The sequence below is a fragment of the Sycon ciliatum genome, chromosome 11 (assembly GCF_964019385.1).
Source record: "Sycon ciliatum chromosome 11, ocSycCili1.1, whole genome shotgun sequence".
In the NCBI taxonomy this organism is placed as follows: Eukaryota; Metazoa; Porifera; class Calcarea; order Leucosolenida; family Sycettidae; genus Sycon; species Sycon ciliatum.
In genome coordinates this window covers 3,161,257-3,182,741 of record NC_088653.1, presented here as the reverse complement: position 1 = coordinate 3,182,741, position 21,485 = coordinate 3,161,257, and the positions used below count along the sequence as shown (strand labels likewise).

Genomic DNA, 21,485 nt, shown 5'->3' with positions numbered 1-21,485 from the left:
GAATCACGGGTGGTCAATATCATTCTGGAATTGCCGAACCAAATGCAACTTTAGTCTGCCTGACTTCCTGTCTGGCTGATTTACTCTCTTCCTCTTCTTCCCCTTCCTTGCGATGTGTGATGCAGTTGTGTGTACACATCCCTGGGTGAAAAAGAACAAAGTATGCGAATGTACGGCCAGACTAGATGGACCTAACTGCACAGAAGGTAAGGGCTGAAGAAAGCTGCTGTAATGTATGTAGGCATGTCAGAGAATGTATGACCTATGCTCTCACGCATGCTTGAATGTTGTATTTTGAAGACAAGAAAACAACTCCCGAGTCCTCATGCGGGCTTCTCCGACCTATTCTGCAACATATGCTCAGTTTGTAGCCGGGATGTGATAATTTTAAACTGATTGGGAGAGCATATGTCGGCTACAAGAATTCTGGCTAATCTGAACACTGCAACTAGAATACACCAAAAGGGGCGAAGAAGCTAAAATATTGTGTTGCCTTGTAAAAAAAACTTATCTAAAAAATAAGAAAAGAAGAAGCTACAAATTAATACATCTCTGCACTTGAAGTGTAAAGCGTGAAGTGTGCAAAGCAGCGTGCACGGAACTCAATGCTGCGCCCCTACCCCTTCGGCAAAAATATTGATATGGGGAGTTGGACACCCTCGTAAGTGGTTAAAAGAGCTGGTTTGAGGCGTCCATGATGATGAGCAAGGACATGTGAAAAATTTCTCGACAGTCCGTTATTCTATTCCTTTTCGTGTGCTTTGGAAAATGCGTGAATATTCCCAATCACTGCTGCAGCATGCAAATGCTTGAATGACGGCCAGTGCACCGAAAATGGCACCTGCATCTGCCGGAAACGTTTCCATGGAGATCAGTGTCAGAACAGTAAGTATATGGCGTATGAAGTAAACCCCTGTTTTGTTCATGTTTCTGGAATACTGTAAAATGACGCAAATATTAACCATCGTGAAATCAAGCTTCAACAGTGGGTGTATGTAGGTGTCCACTGTGCTTCGCGACCTTTTGCCATCGCAAAATGGTTGGTTCTAAGAAATCGTGAAAATTTAGTGACGCGAATATTGGGCGATTTACTGTAGTTGAAAGCTTGGCTGCTGTTCATTATTATTTGGCTGTGAGCTGCGCTTGGCGGGTCTCTACATTTGTGGCATTCTCCGTCCGCACTATGTACACGCCAGTGTCCGAGTTTACAAGACCCACGGGCACCATACAACAGGACAGCTAGCTCCATGGACCTGCAAGCGGGGAAGATCATTGGACATGCATTCGTAGTGCGTTTGTACGTGCGGCTGTTCATAGTCCCATAGGCCTGTCCATTTGGCTCTGCAACAAGATACATGGCCACGTCAGGTGCACTTGCAGCATTTCGAACCAACGCGAGTTCGATTATGAAGATATTAGAGTTCATTCTTGTAGGCAGCATATTCTTGTACACGACCGCACTATAACCGATATGTACTGTAACAGTTTAGGGCAATAATAAATTAAATTTCACGGTTCGCGTGAGACTCGGCTGGAAGCCGAGTTTTCCGCATCCGCCGTGGGAACGCCACCACCCCCTAGGATCAAAGGCGCAGATGCAGCGCCTAAACGGTGGGAGGTGAGTAGATCAGACCCACCACCAAGTGGTCAAAGACCGAAGTCCCATTAGCTGCATCCATGTTACCCTCGTGCCAGGCCACGAGTTCCCAATTAACTGTGGGTCGCAGCACGGCTGGAAAAATTCCTTCCGCTTCCAAGCAGGACTTGAACCTGGTACCCTCTGTTTCTCAATCATGGTCTTAGACCATCCCACTATGCCTGCCTGTAGTTTAGGGCAAGGAACAAAGCAAATAGCGCTTGACGTAGGTGTTTTGTTCGGAAGTTTGAGGAAAGTTGAGGGCGGAAAAGTCTGATGAAAAGATTGACTGCCATCACCAGAACTACAGTAAAACCTGATTTCAGCGACCACTCCAAGGTGCAAGCAAAAGCGGTCGTTAAAGCCAGGTGGTCTTTAGAACCAGGTCCCACAGTTACTGTGTAGAACTGTCAGTGCATGGACAAATGGTCCGTGTTAAGAGCAGGTGGTCGCTAAACCCAGAGGTCGCTTACACCAGGTTTTACTGTATAGCTGTGATGGTCCGATGATATTTAGGATCATTTTAGTAAACAAATTTTGAAATGGACTGCGGTATCCCTACTGAGCAAGTGTACGTCTTGTTAGGCTGTGGTCCAGTTGTGTTCTACTTCACCTGACCGTGTCTTGCATGTGCACTGTGTTATTTTAAGGTTTCAAGACAAAGTGCCTGGGTACAGATAAGGCAATGTACACCTGGATGGCTCTCGCCGGCTTGCCGTGTCATCCACACCTCGACGGTGACAGCTGCCAGAAGAAGACAAACTTGACGCATGCCCGACAGATGTGCAAGAGAAGAGGATACGACGTGGTAGACTATAATGCCTTCACAACCCTGTCTCTGGGCGTGCGGGACTGCATGGAAGCATTGCTCAACAAGATGATGGCAAGCAATTTCAACAACCCTATCACAATTTGGACATCTTACTTGAGGGATGGCAAACATGTCATTTACAAGGAGGGCAAGAACAACGTAAGAGAAGAGTTACATGATAGTAGTGGAGCAAGCCATCTTGATTTCGAGATGATGGCGAGCGGTGACAGCAACCCTATCTCCCTATCGTCAGGGCAAGGACCAGTTAAGAACAAGTTGAGAGAAGAGTTACATGATAGTAGTGGAGCAAGCCATCTTGATTTCAAGATGATGGCGAGCGGTGACAGCAACCCTATCTCCCTATCGTCAGGGCAAGGACCAGTTAAGAACAAGTTGAGAGAAGAGTTACATGATAGTAGTGGAGCAAGCCATCTTGATGTCAAGATGATGGCGAGCGGTGACAGCAACTCTATCTCAATATCGGCATCGCTCGAGGAGGATGACCAAAATATCATGTACCAGCAGGGCAAGAACGAGTTACGAGAAGAGTTACTTGATAGTAATGGAGCAAGCCATCATGATGTCATCTGCGAAGGTAGGCTGTTGCATTGCTATCATATGAACGAGTGAGAGAAAAATGTTGAGTAGCCAGGGACGAATGGATAGGGTAGGCACGGCAAGAGTTATTACAACCGAGGTTTCTGAGTTCAATTGGAAACTGATCGGTATAGCCAGATTCAGACCCACGCACACGGAAGCAATCGAAACACTTCTGTCATATGCTTATGTAACCCGGCATCATACTACTCCCTTTGTTTGACCACCGAGTAATCCGCAACTATGGCATGGTTCTGCTCAATGAAGTCTCCCCAGCCCCATAACGTCAACTTGAAAGTCTGTCGGGAGAGCAGGGTAGTATGCGCTATGCGCTGTGCGTATGAGAAAAGGGAAATGCGTACACTCATGATCAACCCGTGGGTTTTAGCCTAGTTCGCATGCGCTGATCCCAAACCGCAGGAATCTCCAAGTTTCAACCACCTCTGAAGCTTGGAGAGCTTGGAGAGCTTTGGAGAGCCTCCTAAAATTCGGAGAGGATATAAGAACAGCTCTCGAACTTTTCGGAGAGTCTCCAACTTTTCCGAGAGGATTTAAGAACGCACCCTTAGGCTGTGGGTCAAGAAAATCGTACAAACGTACTTCTGTGCGTATCTCCAGGTTTGAACAGCACTGCAGATGCAAATTTCCGGCGCGAACGGATTCACGTGACCGTACAGGACTGTTGAAGTGGACTTTTGGCGGCATATCAGTATTTGACCCGGGTCAACTGTCTTCATGTAAACGCTCACCTCTTTTGTTTGTCGTACAGACTTTCAACCCGGGCTGAACTCGACCCGGGTTGAAATTTCTCAGGTAAACACAGCCTAATAGGCGATTCACACGACAGGCAAATCCACGTTTACAGGAAAGTCACCATGGAGATATTCCTGCGGGCGACCAAAATTTGCCCGCGGGAATCAAAAGTGTCCATGGCCTTTTTGCCCGCGGATGCACTCATCTGCGGGAACTTTTACAGTTATGAGGCTGTGAGGTCGTGCTATCGTACGGTAGTCTTGAACCTTGGTTGTTTGGCCTTCGTCTTTGGGTACTCATTCCAAATCACCACAGTAACGCCGTATACTCACCGGATACTCGCGGAAGCTCTGGCCGCCACCCGCGGCCGTGTGAACTGCAGCCTCACGTTTCACTTCCTGCGGGCACCTGACAAACATGGATTTGCCTGTCGTGTGAATCGCCTATTACATGGAACGCCAAATGAACTGTTGTAGGAAATTTCGTGAGATCGGGTCATCATGGCGTACGTGCACTTGGCCCGCGCAAACTGCGAAAATGTGCAGAACGCAAAGTTCGTGCAAAAATTCGTACACACTTTCGCAAGGACTGTCGCGAAACTTCGTTCGAATTTTCGTTCTGCAGAACCTCTCTACTGAACCTTTCTTTAGCAACATGACGGCAACTGAAACAGCAACAGAGAAAGTACGATACATGTACTGCACATTCTTGCAGGTACTACAAACAGATTGCAGATCGTAATTCTTGCTTTGGCAGCACGAAACTTTATTTGGGGCAGTGCAATCTCGGTGGTACTCACAAATCAAACAGCCCAGACTCGAGTAAACAAATCCAATCATACAAGTACGAGATTTTCACGAGACGAGACTGCACCCATTGGCTTGTTTTGTATGAAGCAAACAAGTTACTGAACCTCTCCACAATGGAGATTTTCCCTGATGTGCGAATTTATTTGGCAAACTCGGTCAATGGGTCCTTGAACCTTTCCCTCCAGATTGGGAACTGCCAACGATAGTATGCCACTGACCAGTGCCTTACTTGTAACGTACTAATTTGCAATGAATATGAGTCTTTCGACAACACATCTAACATAAGCCTTACCGTCAAGAAGGTGAACTTGCGTTCTTCGCACAATGTAGGCAAGGGCAAAGAGATAAAAAATGGATCTAAATCCGAATAAAATCAGCACACGTTTCCGTAAATGAAAGGGTGAGCATAAGCAAATGAATCGAAGGAAACTGGTCAGCTCAGAGATTACCTGTCATAGAGTATTCCGTAAAAGGAGGCCTCGGCAGCGGAAAAGCTAAATTTAGAAAGGAGATCCTGTCAGCTTTTCCATTATTTATTGCATTCCGCCCAAAATCAGCACACTTTTCGTAAATGAAATAGTCAACACAAGCAAATGAATCAAAGGGTCAACTCACCTGTCATTGAGTAATATTCCGCGAAAGGAGGTCTCAGCAGCGCCGAAACGAAATAGGCCAGGCCAGGAGACGAAATATCTGAAACAGCTCATGTAAGAAGCAGTTCCAAAGAAGGAAGTTCCTCGTGCATGCACATCCGAAAAGGCAACAACAAAAAGTCTGCAATGCACAGGCATGGGGCCAGCCGGCCGCGCGATGGTAGGAGCCATGGAGTAGCTCCCTGGTCCAGGACCAGGTACCGAGCATCTTACGTAGCTTACGTAGCTACGTAGACAAGTGTCTGAATAGCGGTGTCGTTAGGTAGCGCCATGTGAACACAATAATAGAAAAGCTGACAGGATCGCTTTTCTAAATTCAAATAGGGCTTTCAAATGCAAGATCACAATGTGAAACAACTTGGAAGAATTAGTATGTATGCGAAGTATATCGGGGGATGCATGCAGGGCGCGCGATAGTGCGGGTTCGAATCCCAGGTTATGTCTAAAAAAAAGGATTTTTTAAAGAATTTATAACATCCCTATGCTTTTTTTTGTCTAGTTCATCAAGGCAAAAAAGCATAGCGTAGGGCCCTGAGCTTCCAAGCTCTCTCGTTTCATAACTTTTGTCAAAAAGGCAGAAGAGACCAGAGAGAATCGGTTAAATAATTGTTGTAATGCTTCGTTTCATGCACAAAGTGGAGCTAAGGCAGTCCTTTGTTGGATCGCTCCATCCTGGTGGTGTTGAGTACTCTAAGCCATCTGGGAATGCTCGCTGTTGTCATTGCGTTTGTTATACGTACAGTCGTTCCTCTCTAATCCGGCACCTTTTGCAATGGAATTTTCTGCTGGATAAACAAGGGTGCTGGATTATCAAATCCTGCCCTACAACCCGGCCCACATGTTACCATACATGTTTGTGTCGTATATCAAAACATAGGGATCTTCTGTTTCAAACCAAGTACTCTGTGGAATCATGGAATGCATGTCTATAACATACACTTGAGAATATCTTATGTACTAGCATAGGATATTTATTCCCAAATGTATGTTACATGTGTTGTGTATGTTACAATGGTCCCTGACAGTATGCGATGTACAACTGCTGGATTAGAAAATCAAATTATGTACAGTTTGAGTGATTTGTTGCAGAAAATCGCTGCTGGAGGCGGAATTCCAGTGCCGGATTAAAGGGTAGAAAAAGAACTGAAAAAATCCGTTTTGCCAGAAAGTGTGCTGGTTTGCAAGGGTGCTGGATAAACAAGTGCCGGATTAGAGAGGGACGACTGTATTCCCTATTGCCTACTGTATGTGCCCTTGTTTTGCAGCCAAGTGGCTTCACGCCAACTCCTCAGTATACACCACAGCAACGCCAGCGCTGAGGCCCAACGTCACTGAGCAATTCGCAGAGGAGGCATGTGAGCAGTACGGACTTCACCTCATAACCGGGGCCTGGCTGCAAGCACATGGCCATGTATTAAGAGAGAGCTTCCTAGAGAGATTGGCTATTCTGCAAGCACCTTACCACGTGAAACCAATAGTGGTGAACGGCAACTCCCTTTTCAGAACCGTAACGTTTAGCGAGGGAAAACAGAGGTTTGTGAACACCACAAGCAATCACCGAGCCCAAATCCTCTGTGTCAGTAAGTGAATGTCTTGAACTTTTAAAAGCATCACGATAAAATTATAGCATTTGCCTAACAAACTCGGCAACCTGCACCACTGTGACTGTTTACGCAACTTTTCACCGTACCTGTGGCCTACCATGAGGTCAGAAATGACGTACTTCACGAATTACGCTCCCACAGGAACCACCCCGAGTTGCACACTCTGGTTTATGTAATCTTGTCGTTTGTGTTTGGCACAAAACGCATAACTTGTAAACCTTGTGTCCTCTCTTTTAATTTTTAAATCCTTGCCTTTACATCCGAGTCTGACCTATTATTATTATTATTATTATTATTATTTTAAAAGCTTCCATGGAGATAAAAATGTAATCAACGCAATAAATAGAGTAAGCTGCGCACTCAGTACAAACACCATAAGCAAAACTTGTTTTCATGTATAATAAATAAGCTTGTTCCTAAACGAAAACGTTTAGGAACAAGCTTATTTATTATACATGAAAACAAGTTTTGCTTATGGTGTTTGTACTGAGTGCGCAGCTTACTCTATTTATTGCGTTGATTATTATTATTATTATTATTTTTTAAAACGAAGGTAAGTTATGGGTCGCAAATATCCACGCAAACACACATCCAGTCATAATAAGGCACTTGTCATAAGTATCCGAACGTTTTCGGTCCCTTCTCATCAAGGATTATACAGGGAATGGCTCAAGCTGGAAAGACTAAAACTTATATAGCGTAAAGATAATTAGATAACAACACTCGTGACAAGGTGGAAAATTATCAAGTTTAGCACGACACAAAACTCGAAGGAAGATAATAATAGTGACAACAACATAGTGAGCAAATTAAGTTACATTGTTACCACCTCGACGAGGAGTAACACCAAACAATTGTAGCGACAACACATTTTCTTTCTGTACGCAAAGTTCAGGATCTAACTTACGGGTATACAAAGCTTCTAACACAGCCAAATGTAACGCACATCTACCACGTGACAATATTGAGAAAACATTATCACTGTACAACTCACGACAATTGGTACGGGCTGACAGATGTTGCTTGATTGACGAAGTGCGATTCTTAGCTCCATTGGGTGTTGTCTCCTCCAATGTCCCGTCATCTTGCCTCTTCGTGGCATCACCACTATCTGTCTCTTCGCGTTTCCGCGGCCTTCCACGTTTCTTGACACTAACCGTTGGGTGCGCGATACCCGGTGTCCTTTCCGTTACGTCTCCTCCATTGCGGATTTCTATTATTATTTCCTGGTGTTCACGCCCCAGTTTGCTTGTAAGCGGAAGTTGCCTGTTAACTTTGTGTAGTCTAATTTCTCTATCTCCACTGCTCATTGCTTAACCAAACCATGTATTTTCTCTGTTTCACGCCATGTTGCGTGTATGCGGTGGCTGCTGCAGTGTGCAAGTGTTTGAACCAGGGTCAGTGTGACGACAAAGGCAAATGCATCTGCCCGAAGGGATTCACCGGAGACAATTGCCAGAAGGGTAAGTAGAAGCAGGCGTCCATACCCCCAAGAGTTTGCAACTCTGTACATGGGGTCCGCGCGGCAGAATTCCAACATTACGTCAAAAATGACGTACACGTTTGTTGCGCTTTTACTACTCCCTGGTGCCAAACAAAAAATCCAAGCACCGCGGAATGCAGAGTTCTGTCCTCTGTGCCTCAGTGGCATGACGTTATGTTGGAATTTCGCCGCGCAGAGGGCCTACAGGAGCCAGACAACCAGTTGCACACCCTTATGGTTATAGACTTTTGGTAGAAGTGAATTTCCTTACCGATCTGAACACTTCTGCTTCTTTTTACATGTACATTTCACATTCACATTTCTCTCGCAGGTTTGTCACTATTGTAATAATGCATGGTTAGTACTCTTGGTTGCCATATTAAAGTTGCTGTCTCCGAAATGCTCGTTTGAATTTGTTTACTTCAAGTGTTTCCTTTACATTGTATGCAATTCTCAAAGTATACATTTCGTGTGAACATGGCCTTCCCTGACTGTGTGTAGGCTTTGGAGTTGTTCCCGTTGGCCCTGATTATGCAGGCCTTGTTCTAGTTTCTATTTTGAGTGAAAGTCGACAGAACAAGTATTCCGTTTCATCAAGCTCTTGCTAGGAATAACATGTGCATCACCAAACCTGCTATATTTGTGCGGTCGAAACGCTCATTCGTCCGCAATGAGTTACATTTTCCTGGTGAATTGTCCAGTCTCTTGCCTCTTGGAGCTGAATGGGAGCCTTGACCCTTGAGGGGTGGGGTATTCCAATAGATGTGGAAAACTCGGCCTCTAGCCGAGTCGCACGCAAACTGTACATGTTTTCCTCTTATACTAGTAAAATAAATAATTTGATAACCGCAATCAGTAATACAAGCTGGATCGACATTTGTGTACACTTTATTCATGCAATGTAAAACTGTGGAGACAATGTGCAATAAAACGATGAACATGTGAAGAAATTGTGTAGAGAAAAAAATGGAAAGGGATTCAAACAAGTTTTCGTACAACACTCATCAGGAATCTTCGTTGTACTAAAGGACACTGAAAACAAAATTGAATTTTTATAGAAAATCTAAGTTAGAGAAATAACACTAAGAAGAGCAGCAGTGAAATTTACAAAAGTGAATTTTAACAATGGAAGCGAGAGCAATAACGAATGTGTGTATCAACACTAAACTTGCAGCTGAAATATGAACAAAGAAGAGAAAGAAAGAAGGAAGGACAAAGTGATAACAAATAACAGCAGTACATTACACCTAGAACATTAACGAAAAAAAATGATTACATTACATTAATAAAGTGTACACAAATGTCGATCCAGCCTTGTATTGCTGATTGCGGTTATCAAATTGTTGTCTCCTCGCCGTTTGTTCAAAATAAAATAATAATAAATTGTTTTTCACTCTGTCCACTTGTCTGTCCTTCTTGTGTCTGGCTTATCTCTGGCTGTTCTCCCTCTTTCTTGTGATATGCGATGCAGTTGTGTGCACACATCCCTGGGTGAAAAAGAACAAAGTATGCGAATGTAAACCCAGACTAGATGGACCTAACTGCACAGTAGGTAAGGGCTGAAGAAAGCTGCTCTAATATATTATGTGCCAGCATGTCAAAGAACGTATGACCCATGGGAACATACATGCCGTTATATTGTATTTGAAGCCCAAGATACACTTCCGAGTTTGTATGCCGGATTGCCCAACGTACTGTGACCTTAAAAGTGGCTGGAATTTTGTTCTATCCACGTGCAATAAATGATACAGTCATATGGGCATCAGTTGGATATACGTGGGAGTGTTGTAATCTGGCTGTTCATGTAGCTATGTACTGGTGGGTACAGTGTCATGATGAGCAAGATACATGTAACAATGTCTCGAAAATCCGATATGCTATGTTGTTCTGCCACTATTCGTTTGCTTTTGGAAAATATGTGCATCCAATCACTGCTGCAGCATGCAATTGCCTGAATAATGGTCAGTGTACTGAAGACGGCACCTGCGTCTGTCCGACCGGATTCTGGGGAGACCAATGTCAGGACAGTGAGTGTCTCTGTTTGGTTTTGTTTAGCTATATTTTTCTTCACTAGAAGCACAGGCAAAATCTGCCTTCTCACTGGGCGTGTTGCCACAGTTCTCGCAAAATGATGAAGATAGTGATAATGATAAGAAAAAGAGAAAGAGGAAAATGCAATCATGAACAAAGCCCAAAGAGAACACGGAAACAAATCAATGAGGGTATCTGCAATGTGAAGTGAGTATGTAACACCACACCTGCACACATTCACTTAAAAAACACTCACACACATACACACACACACACACACACGCACACATGCACAATTACTCTACCTGTGCAGAGCAGTAGTGCTGGACTACAAGTATTGCTTTTCAGCAAACTCACAGTCAAAGCCGTTTTCTATTTTTTTTTTTTAAGAAGAATGGCTTTGGCACCTCTCTGTAGATGCTTGGAGCAAAAGGTTCCTTCCTAAGGGCATGCAGACTCCATTGTAGGCACTTCATATTCCACACAGTTAGTATCATAGAGTTATGCTAAAATGATGTGACGTTATTGGACTCATTTACCCACTTACCCACTGTTTACAGAAAAATGGGATTAACTGATTCCAGTGCATTTGTCTCCACAGCATTTGATCATAGTGGTCCGGAATTCCAGAAAGAGAATTGAAATGTACTCACCGTAGTGTCGTGTATTACCGCCGAGCGTATTCCTGTGGAAGCCGATTTCAGGGCTATAGTCCATTTCAAAAAGATTAGCAATCAGGTTTTGGTCTTAAAAAGTATGAAGATAAGGGAAAATTGGACAACAAAGTACATAGAATGGCTTGTTAGGACACGGCAAATTGTTCTGTGAAGGTTTCGGAACAATTGGACCTGCCGTTAAGGAGTTAGAATTTCGGCCAGGTTTCCGGCCTTTTCCCATGGTTTACAATTTGCCCTGGATGTCAGTATCGATTTTTTTATCAAAACCCACGATTTATCCCTTCCTTTTTGGCCTTGTGGTTATGATTGCTGTCTGCTGACCATGAAGGTGTAAGTTCAAATCCCAAACTATCTTCAAGTCAAACTTTTTTTCATTGTTTTTGGTGATCACGCTGGTACAAAAAGTACAAGCCAAAGAAGGTGGCTGCGCCAAACGGCAAACGACTTGTTGTTGTTGTTGGAACTCGCGTTTCCTGCCGAAGTTACTGACACTTGACTGGTTCACGCCATGTGAACACACCCACAACACTGAAACGGTGTGAGTGAACACGGAAGTCATTGCGCTGTAGCTACGTGTTGTTGAATATAACGGCACATCGATCGATCGATTTCTCTTTGAGAATTGTTTTAGTATTTCAAGATCGCCAATTCATTTGAATTTAGGAGTCAACACCGTCTTCTATCAGCTTTCACAGGCGTCTGCTTTTCTCAAAATGTCGTCGAAGTCACACGGATAGTTTTGCCAAGTCATGGCCTTGGGAATGAGTCCGCTGTGTCGATGTCGTTTTCGTCACATCGTGAGAGCAAATTGCATCGCAGCTCAAAGAAATTGGGCACGAAGCGAATTGGGACCAATCCCGCTCGTCAACATTTACCACACTTTCGACATGTCCTCTCTGACTCCATATCGATACGAGGAAGAACTCGTTTGTTGTAAACCAGACGTACATGTACCGACGTGAGTGAGTTGTAATTTTTCATGCTTTCGCGCGGATTATTTCTTCGAGTTCACAGTGAGTTTTTCCAGCCAGCTCTCGAGCGCGCATACGGTAAGACGGCAAACTCCCCGGGCGATCGCCAGGATTGCTAATCTTTTTGAAACTGACTGTAGGCTTCTATTCACATCAGGCTTCTATTCAAACCAGGTATTTAGATGTGCGTCAACACTAAAACCAGGCTTGTGTGCCGACAGTGTATTCTGAAAATCAAACTTCTATTCAAAATAGGCTTCTATATGATAACCGCTATCAATAAAATTAGCTGAACCAACATTATTTTGTGTATTTTATTCATGCAATGTAAAAGAAACGGTGGAGACGATGTGCAATAAAACGATGGATTCAAACATGTTTTCGTACAACACTCATCAGGTTTCGTCGTTCTACGAAAGGACACTGAAACAAAATTGAACTATTATAGAAAATCTAGGTTAGAGAAATAACACTAAGAACAACAGCAGTGAAATTTACAAGTGTTAATTTTAACAATCAAAGCGAGAAATTAACAAACAAGAGAAAGAAAGAAGGAAGGACAAAGTGATAACACATAACAGCAGTGCATTTCAGCAAGAGTACATGAAAACCAGAGTGTGCAGCACGGATGGGTGGCTGTGAAGGCAGAATTCCGTGATTACATCATTTCAGTGATGTAGTGCGGACAAGCAGGATTCAAGCAGGTCTCTTTCTGCACAACTGCAACTCAGTTGTACGCACTACGCCATTTCCCGCCTCAGATCTGGGCCAAATATGATGTAATCACGGAATTTCGCCGTGACAGACACCCATAGCAGAAAAGGCCCCAAGCTGGACACTCTGATTTTCATGTACTCTTGATTTCACCTAGAACATTAACGGCCAAGCTTGCCCGCACCAAACACGACACGTTACTTGAACAATTTCAACCCAATTATACTATCTTTCTGTACACACAAATTAGGCTTATACAGGCGCTGATAGATAGCTTCCAACACCTGTAACTAGTCTCCTTTAGTAAAACCATGATTCCTGATGAGTATTGTACGAAAACTTGTTTGAATCCATTTTTTTCTCCACACCATTTCTTCATATTTTCATCGTTTTATTGCACATCGTCTCCACCGTTTTTTTTACATTGCATGAATAAAATACACACATGTCGGTTCAGCTAATTTTATTGATTGCGGTTATCAAATTATTGTCTCCCCGCCGTTTGCTTCTATATGAGATAGGCTTTAATACAAGACACTACGGTATATCATAATTAGTACAAGCCTGCATCCTGTTGATAAAGCACATAAATGAGAATGTGTGGGTGTGACTTTCATAGGCCCCAAATATAGAGAAGGATTCGTTACCCACTATCAAAAATATGGGATTAAGGTGGCTCGCGCCTATTTCTAAACTCGTCTTCTGCGCAGGTTCTCGCGCAACCTACTTTCGAGAAAAGTGCATGCGGAGTTGGCGTAGCGAGCTTGTAGCATAGTTATTGCCACGGCTTGATCACAGCGGTACACTGAATTTTTGCTGAGAAATTCCTTCAATTTATTGTCTTATCACTCTGACTAGACTCAGTGCTTGAGCGTTTTATTTAGGATGCATTTTTTAGAGATTGATATTTACCAGTATGTGTTTCACATCACTCCTGACGAGAATAAGCATTTGAAAGCAACACTGGCTGAAAGCAATCATGCTCCCCAGGCTCAAGTGTGTGTGTGTGTGTTACAAGGGTGTGCATGGCAATTTGGTAGAGTATGTGTGAACACAAAGTCCACTATATATTCACAAACTCAAGTACATCGCAAAATTGTGCCTTCATAACTTTGACTAGCCCTAACCTGCTGTCTGACAGGTGTGTCATTGGTGAATGTACATGTACACTGTCTCCCTTCACAACTACGTGCATGTAACACAATATTTACAGTGTACTTGCAGTGTATATAGCTAGATCAATGCACAGTAATCAGTAAATTGTGACTGCCTCTGTCACATTGTCATATTCACGCGACGTGCATTCTAAATCATCGAAAATGCCCAAACCTATTTCTACGTGTGCAGAAGAAGATTGAACACATTCTTTCCTTGCATCTGCGCCTTGATCCTTGAAGGATGATGGCGTTCCTACGAATGCGGAAAACTCGGCCTCTAGCCGAGTCTGACGCGAACCGTGAATTTTTTTCCTTGACATTGGTTGGTGGCATCAGTCACATCTAAGAGTGACACTCTATCTCAAACATATTTACGCAAAGAAGTAGTAATCTTATCTTCATTGGAGCGATGGTCTGCAGGCGTGCGATCATGTGTGTGCCTTGTGTGTGTGTGTGTGTGTGTGTGTGTGTGTGTGTTTAGTCACTGTTTACACGCACGTTTGTGCGTGTGTGGTGTGTGTGTGTGTGTCTGTCTGGCCTGGTATGAGGTTGCTCAGGATAGATCTGCCTGGCGTGTGGACTGTCTTATCTGCCATCCGTCATTTCGCCAGCCAGGTGACAAACAAGGCACAAATGTGGCGCAGAGCAAAGTCTCCCCATCCAGGATCAGCGTGGTGCTGTGCAATGTGGTACATGCAGAAGGTGGTTTCACTCTCGTGGTGGCCTGCGTGTGCATCATTGTTTGCCCCTGGAACCATCGAAAGTGTCCGCGCCGGCATCATCTATTCCGCTCAGCGTCCATGCTTCTCTCTTGCGTTTGACATGCAATCGGCCATTCAAGTCAGTGCCTGGTTTCAGACGTCACATGTTCGACCGTGGCCATCGGGCAACCAAGTCTGACAGAGCGTCATATTGTGTCCGCTGTTCTCGCTGCAGCCGTCAGTTCCGTCGACAGAGTGACCTGAGTCGTCATCTCCGTTTCTGCTCCTGTCAATGACTCCGGCTTCTTTCGGAATAGTGTGGCCCTTGGGCAACCATGCTACAGTAGCAGTAGTGTGTGTGTGTGTGTGTGTGTGTTCTGCCTCGCCTAATAGCTATCATCGCCTTTGGCGATGGGCTTTCCAAAGGTCCAAAGGTGTGTGTGTGTGCGTGTGTTTCTGGAGCGCCACTGGGTGGCGTGCTCTTTCTCTCTCTCTCTGCTGCCCCTCCGGGGCCCACGTGACCCTAGTGGTAGTGGCTCGACAGGACAGGTGTGTGTGTGTGTGTGTTTGCATGTATGCGTGTGTGTGTGTGTGTGTTTGTGTGTGGTATGTGTGTGTACACTTGTGTCAATGTGTATTGCAGGGTTGGGTGGGCTAGTAGAGAAGAGTAGATGTATATGGACATGTACATGGGATATGTAGGTGTGCATGTACATGCACCAAAGCAAACTTATCAAAAAGGCATTCTGTGCCTATATGGCAAAATTGAGCATTGAAGCATATGTTTTTTTATTTTCTCATTGGCATGTACACAGTTAGTCCATTCAATAACCAAAAAATGAGGAAGATTGTAAATCAGGTTCTTGATGAAATACCCGTCCGCTATACATAATAAATCCTGTACAAATTTGACAATTTAGTGAAATTGTCATCGCCTATATCTCAAAAGTTAGCATTGAGACCCCGTTTTTTTAACTCGCCATTTGCATACACTACCTAAGAGCAACCGCCCGCCAAATTTTCAGAGCAATCGTTAATTTTTTTGAAATAGGCGTGAGCCACCTTAACAGCTTGTCCTTATATTGCTTCAACTTCAACCTTGAAAATTTGAACACAAGTCGGACAGAAAGGTTTTTTTGGCCACCGTAATATTTTTCTCCTGTACCTGAGTATGTTGTACATGTCTGTGTACCGTGCTGTGTTCAGATTTCAGGACAAAGTGCCTGGGTACGGACAAGGTGATGTACACCTGGACGGCTCTCGCTGGCTTGCCGTGTTATTCTGGCAGCTGCCCGAAGATAACCAGTTGGACGAAAGCCAGAGACTCATGCAGTGATAGGGGATATCAGCTGGTCGACTTTAAAACCTTCACCTTGCTCGGCTCAAAGCTTGGTGTGCGTGGGTGCGTGAAGTCATTGCTCCATGAGATGATGGTGAACAGTTACAGCAGCCCGATCACGATATGGACATCATCCGAGTACAATCGTCGGCGTGTTATTTACAAGCAGGACAAGAACAAATCGAGTGGTGCAATATTTAGTGTTCATGGGTTCGGCCGTCACAATGTCATCTGCGAAGGTAAACAATTGCTTGTTTTAAACCGATATCATTAGACGGGCAAATGGTGAAAATGCTGAGTAGCACACAGTGCATGGACAGGAAATTATGTCCAGTGATAATGACGGGATAGGAAAGTATGAAACAAAGAGACAACAAGAGTGCAGCCACCTGGGTTTCTCACATCAATGGCACACCTACTGTTATAGCCAGGGTCAGACCCACGCATGCGTAACCAATTGACTTCACCTGCGAAGAAGCATTTCATGCGTATGCTTGTGTCATAACCTGGTGTTATACTACTCCCTTGGTAGAACCGCTGAATGGTTTGCAAATGTGACACGTGGCTGCTCTATGAAGTCTGGCGAGCCCCAGGCCTGTGAACATTGAACTACACACTAGCTCTGGGCACTTCCGTATCCAAGAGATCGGGTGTCATCAAGCACGATATTAAATTCACAATAGCGAGAATTTCAGTTGTCTGAGGATTGCTTTAGGGGGCGTTCGTTTTTGATCTACAGGTTTGGGTAGAAACTACTTCTTTCAGTAGAGTTTTTCGTTTTTTGAAAAAAAATTCTAATCAAAAGGGTAGATTCTACTTTCTTCTACCGGCTCTACCAGGTAGAAGTTGGTAGAGCTACGGGATTTCCAGCAAGATCAAGGATTTGTACACAACTCCATACAAAAAAGAAACATTTCACCGACACATAGTGTAAACTACTAAATTCGGTAGAACAGCGTTCGTACACTTGCCTCTACCATCTGCCTCTATGGCCACACATTTTTTATTTCTATGTTTCTCGTCACCCACACGCATAGGTTTCAGGAGTCTGGAAGAAAAAAAGAAAAAAAACTGTGCTGCACTGACTGTGCATGTGAGGACCAGCACACTCATGCACATGTACACAATGTGACGTGGCCTGTGCGACACATGATGCCAGGTCGGCATTTGTTGTGCGCAGTCTAGCTGCACATGCACAGATTGTGATAGAGGCGCCTACCACATACTAGTTGCTAACTATGGATGCTATTTTGCATGTTGTATTGGTGGATTTTAGTGTGTACGAAGGTCTAATAAACTTTTTTTTATTCTTCGGTCATTTTTTATTTTTCCACCTCTCGCATTCATTTTTAGATTTTCAGGTGACGAGAAACATGGAAATAAAAACGTGTGGCCTATTGGTAGAGTGACTCTACTCTACGCTACTAGTTAGCTAAAAACGAACACAGCTTTAGCCTTGCTATTTGCACGAAACGCAGCGTTAAAGCAATAATGATGCCGCTTGTCTTAGTGCTCTTCCGCCTATTTTTGTTTCTGCCCGCAACTGTGTATGCCGTTGTTTTGCAGCCCAATGGCTCCATGCCAACGATTCTGTATACGCCGCAGCAACTCCAGCACTCGGACCCAGCGTGACTGAGCTGTATGCAGAGAACGCATGTCAGCAGTACGGACTTCGCCTCATAACCAAAGACTGGTTACAAGAACATGGCCATGTGCTAAGAGAACGCTGGTTAGAGAGATTGGCTTTAGATAAGTCCGACGGATTAGGTTACCACGTCGCGCCAATCCTGGTCAATGGTCAGTCCCTTTACAGAACAGTAAAATTTAGCAGACACCATGTGACGTTTAAGAACAAAACAAGCCATGAGGATGCCAAGATTCTCTGTGTCAGTAAGTGAGAGAATAATAAGTGACTGTCTTCTGCAATGGCTGTCCATGCACAAGCTGTGTTTTGTCCCTGTTTGTGCCGCTAACGTGATGAATATAGTTGTGCGTTTGTGTAAATGTGTCCCGTCGCTACGTGCACTGTATGAACAGGGCTTGTCCCAACAATGTGCCCACTTGCAATGTGCAAACATGTCGTCTCCCAGCATTTCTTGCACCCACGGTGAATCACAACATTGAGAACACTCCCAGAACTGAGATTCAGGCTGTGTTTCTTCGGTGTCTTCCCAGGGTAACTTCGAAGTCATTATAGCATGTTTTGATTCTAAGGTTTTGTTTGGCGCAATATCAGTTTGTGGCAGAGACGGGGAAGAATTTACTCCCTGGATTCCAATTGCGAGGAATCAAAATGCATGACAAGCTGAAGTTCGACATGCCACCAGGGTTGAGAGAATTTACAGACAACTTTTTGTTGTTGTCAAGAAACAGGGGGAATTACCATGACTGTCACCACGTCAGGAGGTGAAAGTTTACTACTTGACGTAAAATCCCCAGCGAGGGCTGTTACCCTACTATTTGCCGACGGAGCTGAGAACTTTCCTATGCAAATAGACCTTCGATTGGTCAATTCCATTCAGGGAAAGCCGAGTTCCGAACATTTGAGCATCTTCAGTATGCACTGCATATTGATACGGATGTATCTATCGTACAGCAAGAGTTCAGAAACCGTGTTGGAAGTGTTATGGTGTCATGCATCCTGTTCTATGGTACCGTGCCTTGCTGTCATGCATCCCGTTCTATGGTACCGTGCCCTGCTGTCATTCATCCCGTTCTATGGTACCGTGCCTTGCTGTCATGCATCCCGTTCTATGGTATCGTGCCTTGCTGTCATGCATCCCGTTCTATGGTACCGTGCCTTGCTGTCATGCATCCCGTTCTATGGTACCGTGCCTTGCTGTCATGCATCCCGTTCTATGGTACCGTACCTTGCTGTCATGCACCCCGTTCTATAGTACCGTGCCTTACTGTCATGCATCCCGGTCTATGGTACCGTGGGTGTAAAAGCCCAAGAACAACTCGTCTTGTTCCTTCAATACTGCGTGACAGGTTTCTTTTTAGATAAGCTATTATCCCCATTCTAGTGTTATAGCAGGACTGCCACTTGCTCCGATTTTTTTGGAAATCGTCCGATTTTTGATCCCCTGTCGGACAAACCGACCGATTTTATTTTGAGCACTTTTTAGTCCAGTTGGCCATTCCGGGCTTCCAGGTCGCGTTTGTCCAGTCAATGTACATGTACATGTAAAATGCAAATGCGTGAACCGTTAAAAATGTGTTCTGGGGCCCAAACAGCAAGCCATTTTCCTAAATATTTTCACCCGGGGGACACCCCAGACCCCCGTCAGATGTTTCTCCCGCCAAGTGTGGCAGCCCTGTTATAGACTGCATAAGAGTAATCCAATATTGACTTTTATTGTCTTTTTCTGCACAGAGTCCTGTGGGATCGGTGTTCTTGCACCGAGCATGAGTTGTGTATGTAACCGCACTATGTCCTACGGTGAAGAATGTGAAAAGGGTAAGACAGCAAGCCATTAGGTTTGTGTGCATGTGTGTGTATGTGTGTGCATGTGTCTGTATGTGCGCATATGCATATCTGAATGTGCGTGTATGTGCGTGCTTGTGTGTGTATGTGTGTGTAGGTGCGTGTATGTGTGTTTAAGCGATTACAGGGGGCAAAGCCACCTGTCCGGTTGGTCCTGCTTTCACCGGACCACTTTTCGGGCCGATGTTTCCTTTTCTCTTTCTAGAGAGCTGATGGGAGTTCAGCGATCGATTGGGCGCAGTACCATGTGCATTATGTACGCAGCACCGTCTAGAGAGACCTGCATGTACTGTGCCTTATATGTAGGGCTCTCAGGGACAGACTGGTGGCACAGGGTTTTTTTTTGCTTCATGTTGATCGAGAGTCGGAGATGGCTGCGAAAAACTTGAAGGCATCTGTTCCTGAGATTTCTTATATTCCCATAGCCAGCAATGTTTTTAGTTTCCAAAACAATTGTGCGAGGAAACGAAACCTGTAATGTGCGCTTCTAAGCCCTAACGGTTCACAATCTTGGCTTTCCTGGATTATGATAAGGGTGCTGATTCAGTGCTTTGCCACACGACGGTCTATTCTTCCGGCCACAAACTCCACATTAGAGAGGTTATTCCGTGCATTTCGCCACCTGAAGACGTCACAAGGTCGTCTCCATCATCTGATGGTTTTGCAGTATCATCAAGACGGACGAGAAAAAAGTACTTTCTCCAAGTTTAGGTCATTTCATCTTAACTGCAAGTTTTAAAAGGTAAAATGTCCAACTGAGACCAGCCCAAAAGTGGTCACTACCGCCCTGAATTAGGTTTTTGTTGTTTTTATCAGAACACACACCTTCCAGGGAAAGGGATAAACACTAACAAGAAGCCATCCCTACATCCCCTGTGTCTTGTTTGTGTTCTTGAGCTGTGAAATGTGATTGGCTACTTATACTAATGTTCCAGAAGGTTCTAGAATTTCGTCAGCAACTGGTTTTCGTAGATTGCCTATTGGTTAAGGACCTAGAACATGGCTGCAGGTTGCCGAACTTTTGTTCCCTTCCTTTCTTCTTTATTGTTGCTTCTTTACTCTCTTTGCGTTCCAATTATAATATTTCTTCTGTGACGATTATTTGTAAAACTAGAAAATTAGTGCTTTGACTTGAGTTTGTGCGTGATTGCCTCCGGGGGCCACTTACTACACAGTGACCTCCCGTGCATTATTTCTGCGTCACTCACTCCATGCATGTGCTTTTTTCCCTGCCTGTTGCAGCATGCAAGTGCTTGAACCAAGGTGAGTGTGATGACAAAGGTGAATGCAGCTGCCCTAGGGGATTCACCGGCCACCATTGCCAACTCGGTAAGTAGAAGAGAATTCGTTTTACTCATTTCATAATTCATATGGCTGGCGCGGGATTTTCAGAGCGTACATCCATGTAGAAGTGGGCTCCCCTTTACCTTACGTGTACGAGTAGGCTTCGCGGTAGTTTTAACAGGGGTGACAGAGAACTAGGACATGTATACTGGTCTTTTTGAGTGCTCGCTTGAAATAGGAGTGTTGGGGTGAAACGAATATTCTAAATCGTACTGAATATTCTGTAAACGAATTGAATAAGTATCGCCGAAGTAGCACCAACCCTTTCTTCAAATTGGATACCGGATATTCTATAGTTTGTTTGTTCTCACATCACTGAAGAATATGTAGACAGTTCTGTCTGGTTCAGCCTTGTGAGCCATAGTCCCCTTTCCCAGCATGCCAACCACCGCATTATACTGCCATGTACTTGAGGTTACTCAAAATTTCAGAAATTTTCGGTGCTCAATATTTTCGGTATGAGGGCAACAGGCTAGGTTAGGTGGACAGAAAATTTCGGTACAGAGAAGCAGTTCCCTATTGGATTATGTGTGTTAGTGTTTGTTTAGTGTCTTGAAATTTTACGTATGAAACAGACGCACCGAAAGTACCGAAAATAAAAGCACACAGAAAATTTGTGAAATTACAGCACCCTAATAGAGAGGTTCGGCACTACGTAAAGCTGAGCAACTTTACGTTAGTGGTACATGTTTAGGACTCTCTAGCTAGGTCGACCCGG

At 44.3% G+C, this 21,485-nt stretch overlaps 1 protein-coding gene across 1 annotated transcript in view; it reads left to right on the top strand.

Moving 5' to 3' along the window:
* Window positions 1–21,485, top strand: part of LOC135827480 (uncharacterized) — an 81,859-nt gene that overhangs the window by 37,506 nt on the left and 22,868 nt on the right. The window contains exons 12-22 of the mRNA XM_065339973.1: window positions 126–206; window positions 799–885; window positions 2,287–3,042; window positions 6,525–6,839; window positions 8,240–8,326; window positions 9,818–9,898; window positions 10,287–10,373; window positions 15,804–16,175; window positions 17,503–17,826; window positions 19,313–19,396; window positions 20,666–20,752. Of these exons, the coding sequence (XP_065196045.1) occupies window positions 126–206; window positions 799–885; window positions 2,287–3,042; window positions 6,525–6,839; window positions 8,240–8,326; window positions 9,818–9,898; window positions 10,287–10,373; window positions 15,804–16,175; window positions 17,503–17,826; window positions 19,313–19,396; window positions 20,666–20,752 (2,361 nt within the window). The remainder of the gene's footprint in view (window positions 1–125; window positions 207–798; window positions 886–2,286; window positions 3,043–6,524; window positions 6,840–8,239; window positions 8,327–9,817; window positions 9,899–10,286; window positions 10,374–15,803; window positions 16,176–17,502; window positions 17,827–19,312; window positions 19,397–20,665; window positions 20,753–21,485) is intronic.